Source organism: Nothoprocta perdicaria, unplaced genomic scaffold (assembly GCF_003342845.1).
Source record: "Nothoprocta perdicaria isolate Ctin4 unplaced genomic scaffold, notPer1 scaffold_177, whole genome shotgun sequence".
NCBI classification, from domain to species: Eukaryota; Metazoa; Chordata; class Aves; order Tinamiformes; family Tinamidae; genus Nothoprocta; species Nothoprocta perdicaria.
In genome coordinates this window covers 1,093,853-1,109,583 of record NW_020454949.1, presented here as the reverse complement: position 1 = coordinate 1,109,583, position 15,731 = coordinate 1,093,853, and the positions used below count along the sequence as shown (strand labels likewise).

Here is a 15,731-nt window from a genome sequence, read left to right as displayed (position 1 = left end):
TCTCTAAGATACGGCTCCTGGAGTCAAATATTTATCCATACTGTTCATTTATATTTTTTAAAAAAAATGAAGGATAGAAGAGCACTCACTTCTTAATCCTTCCTTTGACAAAAGCCCTCAGAAATATGACTCGTACCAGCTCACAGATGGAGAAAGCAGAAGAGCTCCTGATCTTGTTATTTAAAAACCCAGGGGTGATTAAGCTGCTCTGATGATCTGGGGAGTCTGAGTCATTGGTTTTATTTTAACGCCTGCCTTGGAGTGAGATGGGAACTTGCCACTGCTGTTCCCCAGCAGCAAATCACCACACGCCGTGCGCTCCCAGGCTGCGCCCAACTCGGCACCCGCATCCAACAGCAGCCTTTTGCCCACCCGGGTGGGAAGTGCAGGGAGCAAGTGGAGAAAAAGGAAGGGGGGGGTCCCTGCTGCTCTCTGTCTAGATGCAATTAGTCTGAAGCCTATTTATACTGTCCTCAGCATCATTAAGCCAGGGCTCCAGAGCCCAACCTCTCCTTGCTTTTTCAGGGCACATAATGCATCAGATGTAAGAGGGAAGGAATAATGCCGTGTCACCTCCTGCCCTCCGCTTCCCTCCGGCAGTAGGAGAGGCCTTTGCAGGAGCACAGAGGAGATGCCCTGCCAGCCCAGAGTTCCTCCAGCTACTGAGGCGTTGCTAGCAGCCATGCCGAGCTGCCCGGGTGCAAGATGACGCTCACCATCGTAGCAGCAGGCAGAGTCACCCAGGCTTTCATTTGCTTCCTCCTGTGCCTCTCCTGGGGCAGCTCCTGCCCTCCGAGCTGCCAGTGCACGGAGCGGGCAGGGGCGAAGGCTGTCCTCTGCAGCGCCCAGCACTTGGAGGAGATCCCCAAGGACATCCCCCAAGATGCGGTGTTCCTCAAGCTGGACGCCAACAGCATCACCAGGATCCCCAGCAATGCCTTCAGGCACCTGTCCCACCTGGAGGAGCTCGACCTCTCCAGGAACGCCATTGAGAAGATCGACGGGGCGGCTTTCAAAGGGGTGGCCGCTGGCCTGCGCACCCTCGACCTCTCCAGCAACCGCATCCGCAGCATCCCCAAAGAGGCTTTGCTGATGCTCAATGCCAAGCTCCGGCTGGCCAACAACCCCTGGCATTGTGAGTGCACCTTGCAGGAGGTGCTGTGGGAGGCACGGCTGGACCCCGACTCCGTCCAGGACATCACCTGCCACACAGCCCCACGGGAAGAATATGTGGGGAAGCCGCTGCTCCAGGTCCTGGATGCTGGTGTCAACTTCTGTAGCGTGCGCCAAAGGACCACAGACGTGGCCATGTTCATCACCATGTTTGGCTGGTTTGCCATGGTAATCGCCTACGTGGTCTGCTATGTCCGACACAATCGAGAGGACACCCGCAAGCACGTGGAGTACCTGAAATCTTTACCAAACACCCAGAACCCTGCAGAGACCATCAGCACTGTCCTGTAGCACAAAGCTGGGGTGCCTTGCTCCCAGCTTCTCTGCAGAGAACCTGCAAACCAGTGACCACCTCAGCAGGGATGGAGGTCTGGAGCCAACTCCAGCAGCCACGGAGCAAGCCTGGGAGAGTGATGTGATGGGGGATGCAGACGGATGTGCAGGGGACACCAGTGATGCAGATCTGCCTGTGGAGCACAGAAGCCTGGGAAGAACATCTCCCCGGTGTGGAGCACCCTTTTCCCCCACAGGAGCACTCACTGCCAGCCAGGCTAGCAGGTAAACACCCCAGCCACACCACTTGTGGTGGACATGGTTTAAGGACAACAGATCCATGGGAGACACAGATGGCCTTCACTTTGCCACTCAGAGGAAAGCTGTGGTCCCTAAAGTCTGCAGTGGAGAGGGACAGGCTGGTCCATGCAGCAGGATCATCCCATCATGGCTCCAACCGGCCTTGCAGAGCGCAGGACGTCATCCCTAGCACCCGCAGTATCTTGATAGCTCCCAGCAGTGTCAGGATGTTCTCCTAAACTTCTGTTTCCTCAATAAAGCCCTGTATCTGGGAAAAGTCCCTGGGATTTCCTTACACGGGAAGCTGGGCATGTGGGAGACAGAGTGCAGATGGGGAGCTAGAGGTCTGAACCTCCCCCGCTGTCAGATTCCCCAGGCAACCTCTCCACCCTTGGCTCATCCGGCTTCCAGAGGTGAGTCCTCCCTCACAGGCTCGCCCCAGGCTCCAGGAACGGTCCTCAAGCTTTTGCATCCACCTACATCCCATCTGGAAAGAGAAACCAGGTGTTCTGCCCCAGAGATGAGGGAGGGAGGGTGATGGTGCTCTTGTCTGAAGCTCTAAAATCAATGCAGCAGCTCAGCTCCCATTAGATTAAATCCTCTCGTGTTTCGAGCAGGGGCCAGCAGGCTTGCTCTGCAGACAAAATCGTGTTTCTGCATCTCGCTGGGTGTAGGGACAGCTCACCCTGTCTCACCTTTCTTCCGTCTCGGGGCTGAATTACAGATGCTGCTCTTGGCTCAGAGCAGTGGGACCAAATTGAATTCTGCCTCGCTCAGAGGCAGGAGGAAATGAGCCTTCCCGGCAAAGCGAGGCTTATCTGCCACTGGGCCAGAGGGCTGTGCTGTCAGCGAGAGGTGATGGAGCAATCTGCAGGGGCTGGGGAAATGGGCCCCCTTTGGCCTGGATCCCAAGGTGGATCAGGAGTGCTTTCCTCACAACACTCTTCCCTGGGGATTTGCACTTCTCGTGGTCTTTCCACAGCTGTCTGGGATCCAGGTTGTGGTCTCTAGCCTTGAGCAAGAAGCCCAGAGGCTGCGAACAGCTGGGCAGTGCTATGGATCAGCTGGGAGAGGCAGGAGGAGCCATGTTTGGTCAAGGCAGAGGGTCACCTTCACCCAAGCACCCTGATGTACTAAGAACTGCTTCATCCTCATAGGCAACTGGTGTCCCTGGTCAGAGCTATCAGTGGGCAATTCTAGAGCTGGTCTCTGGGAGAGTGCTGCTGCTGGTGGGATGAGGGAAGCCCTTGGAGGAGGCACAGACCTCCTGTGGGGTGGTACAAGCCAGCCAGGTACAAAGTATCCCTCTGCTACCTGGACTGTAGCCCTCAGGGATGGAAGTTACCAGCTGAGCCCAGGTCAAGGCTAACACCTATCTTAGGCTGGGTGTGGGAGCACCCACCCCCACATTTTCCCTGGTCCTAGACCCTGCCAGAGCCCAGAGGAGAACCAGATGCACAGAGATCCCCTGGAAGGGCTGCATGGATTGAGGGGAAAGGCTCCTCTGGGGGCAGAGCAGCTCTGCAGCATGTGTGTGGGATGGAAGTTGGTTTACTGTGTGCATGGTTTATTAGAGCTCCAGTTAAGTAGAAATGCTCCACTTCTCCACCATAAGGACAGGATGAGGTACAGGGGCCACACTGTCATCTGGAGCACTTCTTGGTCTTTCCCATTCCAACAATAGAGATCCATCCTAATGCATGGTGCATTTGCCTGGAGGTCACTCATCCCGTGGTGGGCACCAGCATGATGTCAAAGCGAGTCTGTAAACCCCTTCAAGCTGAGTGCAAATGCCATTGCTCCAGATCCCCTGCCCCACCAACTACATGATGCCAACTGTGACAAATTCCGTTTGCCAAATCCGGCTGTAAAATATATCTATGGAGTTGTACAACACACACAGATTGCTCAGCGAAGACAACTGCAATCAGCCATGGTGGAGCAGACAGGTCTGCAGGCACTGTGCAGCAGCAAGGCACCAGGATGAGGTCTGGTGCAGCACAGAAGATGCTGGCACAGTTATCAGCCAGCATGAATGGTTGGAGACACAGGATGTCTCAGGGTGGGCACCCCACAGGAACAGTCCGAGGACAGACACAGTGCAATGGGTCAGACCGGCCCTTGATAACATCTTAACCTCAACCACTGTGAAGCCTGAGCCTGAAGTCACTTTTTTTTTTCCTCCCAGTTTCTGATATGCAATTTCCTCCCCACCACCACATGGTTATCCCAATAGCGTGTGCTCTGCTTGGCCTTTCTCATGTGAGCTCCTGCAGGTCCTACAGCAGATTTGAGACCTCCTAACTGGAGAATGCCCCATGCTGGGGTCTCAGGCAAGCCCCTAGCACCACATAACTAGGGAAACACTTTGGCTCCAGGCACCTCATGGAGGACCCAGTCCTTGTGGCATGGCTCTGGGGCATGTCAGAAGAGTTTGCTCAGGAGAGATTGCCTGAGAGCAGAATCAGGGCCCTGATCAGGGCTGCAGGAGCACCTGGGAGCTCCCCTCCTCCTCTTCATCCTGCAGAGCACTCAGCCAAGTGACCCTGGGGCTGATGCGAGGGCCACGGTTACGGTGGTCCTGAGGTACCATGATCCATCCACCCCAGGCAGGAGGTTCTCCTCACCTCAGTGCACAGCTTGCTCTGGTCTTGGTGGTGAGCTGAACTCATCTCGGCCACCTCAGGTGGTTTTCAGCTTGAGCACCTTGGAAAGCGGCTCCTTGGCACTGGAGTAGAGGAGGTAGGAGCCCTCGGTGGTGTTAAACGCCTCCCAGTCTCTGCAGCCCACCGTGGGGAGGTGATGAACCGCTACGAAGCCTTCATAGCCTTGCCACCTGTGCAGGGAGGGTAGTTAACTTCGGGGGCACGAGCTGGGAACCCCATCTGGCATAGAACCAGGAAAGACAAACTGTGAGGGGGTTATCCTCCATCCCCATCCTGTGGTTTAGTGCAGGAGGATGCCCTTTGCTGGGGCTTCTTGCTCAACCAGTTAAAAAAAAACTGGGAGCTCTCCTATCTACCTCCTCTAGGAAGAGGCACCAGGGTCTATGGACATCACAGGGTCCTGAACCCTCCCAGTGAGTGTGACCTAGGCCTGTGCAGGCGCAGAGCCAGGCACAGCTCCGTGGCAGTGAGCAGAGGTGTCCCATGTCCCCACTGCTGCCCCCGCGGGCACGTCTGCGCTTCACCTCCCCACACAGGGCCAGGCCTGTGGGAGAGCTCGCCCTGCCCTGGCCGTGCCGCAGTACCTGTAGATAATACTGTTAACCGAGAAGGTGAAGCCATCAAAGGAGTTTGCTACCACCAGAAAAGAGTCGTCTCCCACCGAGAAGAACTCCCAGTCCAGGGCGCTGTGGCGTGAAGGAAGCACAGGTGTTGGTGAGACGGTCCCTCTGCGGCCAGGCCGAGGAAGGGGCTGCATGCAAACACGTCCTCCTTGCCCACAGGGTTGAGCCCAGCTTGCCCTGACGTCTGTTGGACCCACTCTGCCCAAGGTATTTAGTGTTTGGGCCCTTTCATCCTTCCTGAGTGGGACCCATCGGGGGAGAGGGATATAAAGCCCCAGGTTGAGGACTCCCAGCATGTTAGTCCTGAGCCTAGGACAGCAGAGTGGGTGCTTGCACATGTTAGACTTCACATGGTGCTCATACGAAGCAGGGTTGCTGGCACGGGCCAACAGGAATGCCACCACCACCCCAGTGACGGGTGACAAGACCCCATCCTCGCTTCCAGATCCAGGGAACTGGGTGCCCAGGGCGCATCACTCATTGTCCTCCCCACCTGCCTTGTCCCCTCAATATGCAAGCTTGCAGGAAGGCCTGGGGCCCACCAAAAGAACATTACACAGTTTGGGGGACTCATAGGAAGGATAATGGAGTGCCTCGGCTCTTTTTGCACAGGTACCTGTAGGTGAGTAGGTCCTGGAACTTGACAAACATCTGCGCAGTGATGTTCAGCTCGTAGATGGAGGAGTTTATGGCGTAGAAGTTGGAAGGCATGGATGTGCCACTGTCGTAGCTGTGGCTGTTCGCCACAGCCAGGAAGACTCTGTCCCCAATGTGAAAGACCTCCCAGTCAGCAGCCCCGAATGTCTGCAGGGGATGAAGCCATGTGAGAAACTGGGCGCAGACAAACCTTTGCAAGCCAAGCACACTGAAAAGTGTGGCAGGATTGCTGGAGGTGCAGGGAGAGGCCACCTGCTCTTAAAACTCTCTAGGGGAACAGAAGTAGACCTTACACGTTCACTCCTTAGGGAAGAACTACTAGGAAAGTGTCGCTGTCTTTGCAGACAACTGCCTCTGTAACTAGTCTCTGGCCTTACCTGAACCCCAGTGACATGTATTTAGAAGGGAAACTGAGGAACGGAGTTTTACTAGTTGCCAGTCCTTACCGGGATAGACTGGAAGAGCTGGAAAGAGCCACTGAGCCAGATGTAGATGTGAGAGTAGATCTTGGTGGATGTGCCGTTAAATGTGTTGGCCACGGCTAGGAAGGAATACGGCCCGATGGTGAAAAACTCCCAGTCATAGGCTCCAGAGGTAGGGATGGTCTGGTTGGTCTCAAACAGCCCCGTCCTGGGGTTCCACCTGTATATTACGCTGTCTATGTTGTGATTATTCCCTGAAGACAGAAAGACAGGCAAGTCAAGGAAAAGAAATGAATACTAAGCTCATATGAGAACTGAGACCCAGAAATGGTGGCAGCTATGCAAATACTTTGCGCTTTGAATACAGTTTGCTAGGAATAGATTGTTCCCCAAGAACCAACCAAAGCGCCTCCACCTCTCTGAAACATTGACTCAACGTTTCATGTGTTCTCAAGCACACGGTGATAGCTTCGCAGCCTTCCTTCCCAGCAGAGAGAAGCAAGGATGCTATTACCTCATGCAAGTACTATTCAAACTCGGTAGCACTGTGCCAGCACCTCAAGGCAACCAAGCTCTGCTTTGCCCTAGGGAAAGGGTTGTGTGTGGAGGAACCGGGCCCCAAGATACAAACATCCTGGGCTGCTGTAGTTGCTCTGCATGCAAGCTCACACATTAGCTCACACAGCTCCAGAAGGAGCAATTAGAATGGTAACCCGAAGTCCTGCAAGACCCTGAGCACTTGCTGCGAGGCCATCAGGCACCGAGGCACATGCTCTGGCCCATTTCTGAGCTCTGCTCAAAACTCGTGGCCTCATATCCATGGCAGGCCCAGGTGGCATTTAAATGTGACAACCTCTTTGTGCTTCAGTGTGGCATCTCCACTCAGCCCAGGCTGGAGGTGTTCTTCCCATAAAGAGCCGGCCTCAGCCCTTTCCACCCCACGCTCACGTCAGTTCTGTCCTATTGATGCTTCTGATGTCTGAGCAGCAGCAGGGCTATGTGCTAATGGGGTTTATGGGCAATCATCACAGCAAGGTTTGTTTTGGCCACGGATGGTCTTAACCCTTGCACAATGTGCATGGTCCCCAACCATGCGCAACGGGACCCTCCTGCCTTTTGCTGCAGGAGTAGGTCACATCTGCATTGGCCATGGTGAAGGATCGACGGCTGCGACAGGGGATGTCACAACTGGTACCAAACCCAGCTGGCTCCAAACCCAGCTGAGGGCACTCTGGCTCTCTGGCAGGGCCATGGTATCATCCCCATCATGCTACATGTGGAGGATACATCCCCCAGCCCCAAAGAGCCCCAAATAGTCTGGGAGGGCAATGAGGGTGAATCACGTCTGCAGGGCGTCCAGGGAGGGAGGACATGCCAAGCAGGCTGATTTGGAGAGAACAGCCATTGTCCCCTTAGTTTTCATCATGCACCCATGAGGCTGATGCTCTGGCTGTTCCAAAGGCTCTGTTCCTGCCCTACCCACCCCACCATGTTATCTAGCTCTGGGCAAGCAGATGAAAAGTGGAGAGATTTGGCAAAAATCTCTGCCCCTGCTCCTGTCCTCATCCCCTGCAGCTGGGAGCAGAGAGGGGGGCAGAATCAGCCACTTCCCCAGACATTTTGTTCTCATAAAACGAGGCGGTTTGCGTTTCCCAGTGCACATTGCAGTGCAATCCCTGTCCACCGACCCCCTGGCTTTATCCCATGTGCCTGGCATCCAAGGCAGCTGCAGTGCCACCTTGACCATGGGAGGATGCTCTGAAGCTTGATCCCTGCAGCGGGTCCCCCGTGACACATCCACCAAGCCCCCTGCCCTGGCCACACACCCACCGGAGCCGGGCCAAGAAGGAATAAGAGCTGGGTACCTTCTCTGTGGTTGACCACCGCGAGGAAGGCCTCTCCCTCAATGACAAATGCCTCCCAGTCCCTAGCGCTGTGCGTGGTGATCCGCTGGTACGTGACGAATTTCTCTTTCCTGCGGCTCCACTTGTATATTACGGAGTACTCCTGACCCCTGTCATTCCGCTCAAAATTAGCCACTGCTAGGAAGATCTGAAAAATAACAAACCAGGACATCTTGGTTTTCTCCTCTTGCAGGGGCACAGTCAAGCAAAGGCGGGGGAAAGCACGACGTGGGGCTGGGAGAGCCCAGGGCACACACCATGGATTTCTCAGTGCTCAGGAAGCACCTGGGACCTTTGGGAAGAAGCAAGGTCTCCTGTGCACGCCAATGAGCTCCCATCTCAAGGAGATCTCCCACTTCAGGGCATCTTCATCTCATACCCCGAGCACTTTGAGCTGAGCACAGGGCACTGCAGCTATGTGTGCCTCTATCTCCTCCAGCTTCTGAGTGCTCAGGCTAGGCCCCAGCTAGAAAATATGCCCAAACTGTCCAGGAGAGAGGACTCCCTTGCCCAATAGACCTAGGGCCAATCTACTTCTAACATCATATGCAGATGCATAGCTCCTATATAAGGATGAATACACGGAAATATGTTCTATGCAGCTCTGCCACAGCAGGACAGCTGAAAACTGTGCAGAGCTGAAGGCAAAGAAGCACCTTAGCCTTGATTAATGGCAACATGGGAGCTTCACTGTGCAAGAAGCTCCCCTGGGTGTCCTGGCCCTGTTCTGGCTGCTCTTGGGGGCCACCAGCCTGGTTTCCTTCTCCTGAGGTGCAGTGATTGCTCTGAGGGGGGTGCTGTGGGTCTAGATGGAGAGTAAGAAGCCAGGTTGGCTCCCACCAGTGCAGCCAAGGATGTCCCCATGTTCTGCCCATGAGGATGCAGACAGAGGTCTGCACAGCTAAGCACAGCTCTCTCCAGTGCCAGCAAAGCCTGGAGGCAGGATTTCTGTCTGTCTGCAGCCCTCAGGTGGCCTTCAAAGGGAGGGTGGCAACAAGCCAACGTACATCATGCTAGAGGAGGAGGAGTGATGGGCATTGCTCTGGGAGCTCTGCACAGGGCTGTCTCTTGGGAAACATTGGCTCTGCTGGCCTGGGGCTTCCCGAAGGGTGATGAGTAGCTCCCCAAGGAGAGAAGCCAGGCAGATCCTCTGCAGAGGTCATGAGGCACATTGCCTAGGGCAGGAGAGATGGATCCAAACTCATGGAAGAACTTAAAAATGCTGGCAGTTGGACACAGCGGAGCGCTGGAGAGCACCCATGGGGCATCCTGGAGAGCTGCATAGCTTGGAGGTGAGATCTGAGCTATCTGGACATGTAGTTTTCTGTGCTACAAGCATCAATTACTGAACATGGAATGGATGCTGTTGTGTCTTGGCAGAATACTAGAATACATAGCACAGTCCAGCCTGTACACACTGAACATCAGGCAGCCCCCAGGACAGACCCTTATCTGATGAATATGTGTATCAGCATAACTCTATCAAAAACAGCAGAGATGAACATTTGCCCCTAAAACCATGGCAGAGACTCAGCTTCGGTCTGGGATGGTGTTTGGCATTTGCAGTTTACAGCACTGAAATAATCTTCTAGACAGATTTACCTTTTTCCCTATAGTGAAATACTTCCAGGACTGCGCTTGGTAGGTGGGGATGTTCTGGTAGGGCACAAACTTCCCATCAGTCCACTTGTAGATAGCTGACCCAGGCGGGGTGTACCGGTTGGCAGTGGCTGCAAACAGCCCCACCTTGGGAATGGTGAAGACCTCAAGGCCCATCGTTTCAGAGTTGGTCACCAGATTCTGGTATTCCTCCACATAGTCAAGCCGTTTTTTGGCTAGGATATGATATGAAAAACAAGGAGTCAGGCTAAAAGCAGAACATCCTGTCTTCAGATGTGCCTCATGTTGCATAGCTGGTGTGGTGGCATATGCTTCTGCATGGAGCTTTAGGATGGAAAGAAAGGTTGTGGCATCCTGGGCAGCGAAGGGCCTAGACCTGAGGGGCTTGTGAACAGATAGGCCCAGTCTTGTTGAGCAGCACATTCAGCCCCATGCATCCTGATGCTCTAGTCTGCAGTGTGGTGCTTCAAATCATGGCACCAATTCTGATAGCCCGAAGGTCATCCTCAAGGGACAGGAGAGGGAAGCCAGTCACTTCCAACTCCCCCAGAGGACAAAACGCATGCCCAAACCCAGAATGAGGTTGCCATCGCAAAAGAAACTCAGGAGGCCTTGCTTCTGGATGTTCTTGAGTCAAGAGCTACACCAAAAGTGTCCACGCAGCTACAGAGAGCAAAACCCTACCAAGCAGGAGAGCGCCATGCAGGGACCCCATAGCCACATCATACTGCCCTGACCTTTCTTCACAGATTTGGTTCCTGTTCCAAAATGCTGTCAAGACAACTCTCTGCTCCTCAAGCCCTGCTCCACAGCCCAGATTGCGGTGCAGTCAACATACACCATTACCTTCTAGCATAGAGATCCAGGTGCTGCCGTTGCACAGGTACAGCCCTCTCTGGGAGGCATTGAACCAGAAATGAGCCTTCTCGTGCTTGGTGCAGGGCGGACGGGATCCAAGGGTCACCTTCATGTCAGTCTCTAAGCGTGGGCAAGAGCAAAGCAGACTCTTGGCATTTGCAAAGGAGAAGTGGTGTGCTCGCTCCACCACACAGGGAGGGCTCAGCAGTGGTGATCTCCACCATGCCCTGAGACATCCAGCTTCTCAACCTTTCCTTCCTGAGCTCAGACCACCTCGGAAAGATCTCTAGCATCCCTAGGTTAGACAAAATCCCCCTGTGGACTCAAGAACCTAAACACACTTTCAGAAACACAAGGTTTGGGGGGAATTCTCTTTCCCTCTGCCCCAGCTCTTTGCCTAGTCATAAATAAAGAGCCCTTCACCACAAAAGCAGAAAAGGCCAAACACTCCAAGCCCTTGCTGCTGGTTTTTACTGACCATAAGGGTATTTCAGCACCTCATTGCTTGCTGGCTTCACTGGGAGGTCGTGGAGAATAGCGGGCACAGAGAGTGTTGTGACTTTAAAATTCATGGATGGGCATATTCGGGGGGTAGCATCAGCCCCTGGCAACAGAACAAGCTGTCTGAGCAAGCCCTGGAAAAGAGGAAAAAGCATGACAGAAACAAGTTCAACAAGACCAAGAGATGATGGAAATAGCAGGTGATTCATGACCTGAATCTCCCCCCATAATCTTGCTCATCTCCCTCCCAGGCTTTGAAAGCCTCCCCATGATTCAGGCCCAGGTCCTTGTTACATCTTCAGCCTTGAAGGCTTTGGCAATTTAGCAGGTGACACCATGGGAAAACTGACAAGAAGGTTGTGGAGGTGCATCCTCTGCCACGGCGGGCTGTCCTGTCCTGGGAGCCTCTGTCTGAGGCAGCCCAGAGGCCCACGGTCCATGTCCTAGGACAGCTGGGCACCATGGGGGACACTTACTGTAAACAAGCCTTTCCTTCTCCTCCTGTTGCCCAGATAAAAGCTGGCTCTCTTCACAGACAGAGAGGTTGGAAATGGTGTCTCCACCATCCTGTGAACAGAGAGGAAATAGAAGAAAATTTCACGAGCAGCTCCTGCCCACCACAAGGTCCTGGTAGAAACTCCAAGATCCTGGCAACTTCTACCACCTCTCCCAGTCCCCAGCAACTGCCTCCTCCTGTGTCTCTTCCAACTTACACGTCATTGGGGACTTTGCAGTCCACTGTCAGGGAAAAGGACTGGCCAGAGACAGCCAGGATGAGTGTGTGCCACTGGTTGTCTGACAAGGAGACGTTGCGGAAGGTGACACGGGTCTGCCAGCCATTGGAGTGCTCCTGGCTCCAGAAGAGAAAGTGAAGCTTGTTGGGTGAGTAGCGGAGCCCCACCAGCACATTGTGGCTCTCCTCCGCCATGAGGGTGAAGAGGTATTCATTTCTCTGCAAGAAGAGGTGAAATGGCACGTTAGAGGATGGGATTTGGGCTGGAAGAGCTGTTGCAAGTGAGCTGATGGGAGCAGTGCTCACAGGGCATACGTGGATCATCAATACATTCAGGTAGGCTCTAAACACAGTGAAGATGGGGCCACTGGTGGTTCCTAGACAGTGTGGTCAAATCTCACTGCCACAAGCTCCGGGACCCAGTCGTGTCCACTCCTTTCCCAATCTCCAGGTCCAACTCAACATGGTCAGGTTATATCTCTATCTAGCAGTGCTTACCTTGGCAGGGACATTAAGCACTCTCAGCGTGACGATGATGGAAAACTCCTCAGGGAAGCGGTCACAGTGGATGAAGAGCCGGGATGCCGGGAAGCTCAGGGCCCGGGGCCGCGAGGCGGTGAGCTGGAAGCCGCGCACTCCCTGTACCTGGAACACCCTCATGCTGCGGCCCAGGCCACTGGCAGGGACCACCTCGGCAAGGATGTCCAGAGGGCGCAGCTCTGTGCAGAGAGACCAGAGAGTATGTGATGGCCTCAGCAGAAATACCAGTCTGCCCAGGTATCATGGGGGTTCTGCCCTCCCACCAGCTCCAGAGCCCTTGGGCAGCAAGCTCATCTCCAACCTTGGCTGGTGGCGTGACAGGGACCTTGGCTATCTGCACCCTGGGAGCCTTGTGAGTCCCTCCTCATGGTGATGCTGGCATCTTGCCATTGCTGGAGCCATAACGTGGTGCCAAGAGTGCAGGCTCACCAGCACAAACCATTCCATGGGGATGCATCTCCAACCACAGCTCCCAGGATCAAGTCTCAGTAGCCTGGCCTCTCTGAGCATCCTTGGGGCTCTGCTGTGCAGCTCCCTATAGGGGCACCCAATCCTGACCATGGTGCCATCGTCCCCAGGGTGCTCTAGTGCAGCCCTACCTTCCTTCTAGCTGAGGTCCAAGCTCCCCAGCCCAGCCCTAATCATTTGCACTCACATACTCTGCTGGCAAACACCAGAAAAAAAATCCCTCATTAAACAATTATCCTCTCCCCAGAGGAGACAACAACACGCCCTGCCCTGGGAGGAAAACCCTCTGCTTGCACCCATCTGGGAGGCAGACAGCCCAAGACAGCAGCAGCTGAGCAGGGCCCAGCAAAACCCTCGCCACGTGCAGGCTTGTGAGAACGCCCTAGGTTTGGTGCTTTTGCAAGGAGCTGCCCAGGCAAAGGGCTGGACCTGGGGCAGGCACTTGGTGGTCCTTCCCCATCTCAGCCCCTTTGGCAGGGCAACAGTGCTGGTTTCTGGCTTACCAAGCACCTCATCCCCCGCACCCCATGAATGCATTTCCCCGGCCTCATTTATGGGACAGGCTGCAGCCCTTGCTGAGCAAGGGGAGATGCAAAAATTAGGTGGCATCTTTCCACTCCCACGTTTTGCTTTCAGCTGGGAACCTGCAGCTGGGATATCCACGCATCCAACTTAACACAGGCTTTCAGCTCCTATTGGCACTAATACATCTTGACTGCTTAGGCACTGAAAGACAAGCAGGGGAGGCTGGTGGGCAAGACTGGACCAGCAACTCAAGCTGGTTGCAGTTGAAAAGCATTTCCACCTCCACACACCTCCTGCTGACCCAACCTGAAATCTTCTCCATCCCCCCATATCTCCCAATGGGCTGGAGGACAGCAGGTGCCACGCATCCATGCATCCATGCATGGTCTTTGCCACTGGCTGCTGGGGATGAGAACTCCTCTCCTCCAGCACAGGCAGTGCCTCAGGGCTGGACACGGGGACCAACTCGAGCAACCACACAAATGACCAGTAAGGGACCTGGGGAGGAACTGAGTAACGTGGCCTTGTCCAGCATCACGCGGCCAGGCCTATCTCCTGCCTCTTCCAGAGGGAACGGCCACCTCGTGATCTCCAGCACACGTGGCCTGAAAACGGAGCGATACTGTGCAAAGGCATGCATGCATTTGAGTCCACACACGGTGACTCAACCCCTTGCCCCACTTGGTGTTCCCCAGCCCTTGGCAGCATCCTTGCACATCCGTCCCGCCGAGTGCGCCACGCAGCAGGGGACCGGGCTGGGACACAGCCCAGGGGCCGGCGGATGGAACCAATTCCACGTGGCAGCCTTCAAGGCCAGCATGCCTGGGACATCTACAAGGCTCGGCGTCTCCCATGCCATCGTGCTCAGCAAAGGAGCCTCTGCCACTGAAGGCAGTTTTTAATTAAAGCCGAAGCCGCAAGTCCCAGTTTGCCTCCCACATCAGAGTTGCTGCTAATGATTAAAGCTGGGCTGGCAGTTGCTCAAAACCCCCTAGTGACTCGGAGAGCAGCTGGGAGCGTTTGAGCACAGGTTGGCCAGCATTAAGGGGCTGGAGCCTGTACGCTCTGCTGGCCCTGTTGGCCCCCGTTGGCCAAGCTGGGCCTGGAGAAGAGAGGAGAGGTGCTGCGAGGAGGAAATTCGGAGTTGATTATCTCCAAATTAACTCCATATAGCTGAGCTCCCGTTCAGGTGAGGCCAGTCCAGCTGTCCCATGAGTTTCTGGAAAGATTGGAGGATTTAGGAGAGAAGGTGAGGAGAAATGTTCTCCAAGGGACGTAAAAACAGTGTTTTCTCCTAGCTTTCCTTCTAAGAACCAGCCTGGCTGTAACAAAACATAAATGAGGAATCTTTCAAACTGAAGCAAGCCACAGGCATGCCAAATTTGAGCCCAAAGTGACAAAGGCTTTGCCAAAACTAGGCAAAGGGAGCCTGATGCCTTCAACAGGGACCATGTGCTACACGGGATGCAGAATGGGGAGCTCAAAACCAAGAGACACAGGATCAAAGGCAAAATCAGGAAGACAGGACAGCAAATTTCCTAGAGGTTTTGCCACTGAAAGGGTTTGTTAGAGAGCTGGGGAGCAATTAAAGAAGCTGGGATGGGAGGTACTTCCCAAAATATCATAAAATTCCCCCACAGCCCTTCCCCACCCTTCAGGGCTACTGCTCCCCACGTTTTGACCTGGAGCTGGGGCTCTCCTAGGGCACCGCCCTGCAGCAGGACAGGTGACCACAGGGGATGGACAGACACAAAGCTGTCACCGCTGACAAGGACAAGGGCTCCTTGTTCTGCTCAATAGGTCTCTGCAGCTACTCACACTGCTCTCAGGTACTCCAGACCCTTGGACAGCCCCTGCTTATCCCAGAAGTTGTAGGGAGAAAAGGAGGCAGCTCTAGCAGTGCTGGGCATCACACCATGCATCCCCCACAGGACTCAGTCCATGAAAGCCCCACTGAAACCCTGGTGCCAGGAAGACACTGGTGACGGGCAGTCATGCCCCTTCTCCAAAGCAGGGCCCACTTGCCAGGGACTACTCCAGCTGGCCAGGGCAGTGGCTTGGAGAACACCAGGATCACAGAAGCCCACAGGCTCAGGAGCATCCCCAGCATGACGAGGATAGTCCTGGAAGCGTCCCTCCCTGTCAGCCCCCGCTCCTACCTGTGCAGTGCTGCCACGTCTTCCCTCCTCGACCGAGGTCCCCGCCGGCGACCCAGTGCAAGAGGACAGCCCAGAGCAGCAGCGGAGCCGACATCAGGGGGCTGGCTCCGCTGGGTCCATCCACCGGGACCCTCCTGCTCTGCGCCACTCAAGCTCCCCCGGGCGCTCTTGCATAGTCCATATGCAGGGCCGCCCAAAGGCACCCTGAAGGGCGACCCTCTGCGGGGATGCTTGGCCTCTCCTCGAGTGCCAAGCCGCTAATCCATAGCCTGGGCCGCTGGCCGCTCCGGCACCTTCCCGTGGAGAGCG

The 15,731-nt window shown here is 55.0% G+C and overlaps 2 protein-coding genes across 2 annotated transcripts; one reads left to right on the top strand and one right to left on the bottom strand.

Annotated features, from left to right (window-relative positions):
• The first annotated feature begins 558 nt into the window (after nt 1-558).
• Nucleotides 559-1,615, top strand: LRRC3 (leucine rich repeat containing 3). The gene has a single exon (XM_026036396.1). It carries the CDS (start codon nt 706-708, stop codon nt 1,462-1,464), a length of 759 nt encoding a protein of 252 aa, XP_025892181.1. The 5' UTR covers nt 559-705; the 3' UTR covers nt 1,465-1,615.
• A 2,813-nt stretch (nt 1,616-4,428) lies between these two features.
• Nucleotides 4,429-15,516, bottom strand: TSPEAR (thrombospondin type laminin G domain and EAR repeats). Its single transcript, XM_026036411.1, has 12 exons — nt 15,423-15,516; nt 12,229-12,449; nt 11,711-11,949; nt 11,474-11,564; nt 10,975-11,131; nt 10,485-10,616; nt 9,621-9,853; nt 7,980-8,166; nt 6,139-6,368; nt 5,652-5,839; nt 4,997-5,098; nt 4,429-4,582 (listed from the first exon to the last, which is right to left on the bottom strand). The coding sequence occupies exons 1-12, from the start codon at nt 15,514-15,516 to the stop codon at nt 4,429-4,431; spliced, it is 2,028 nt and encodes a 675-aa protein (XP_025892196.1).
• Nucleotides 15,517-15,731: the final 215 nt, after the last annotated feature.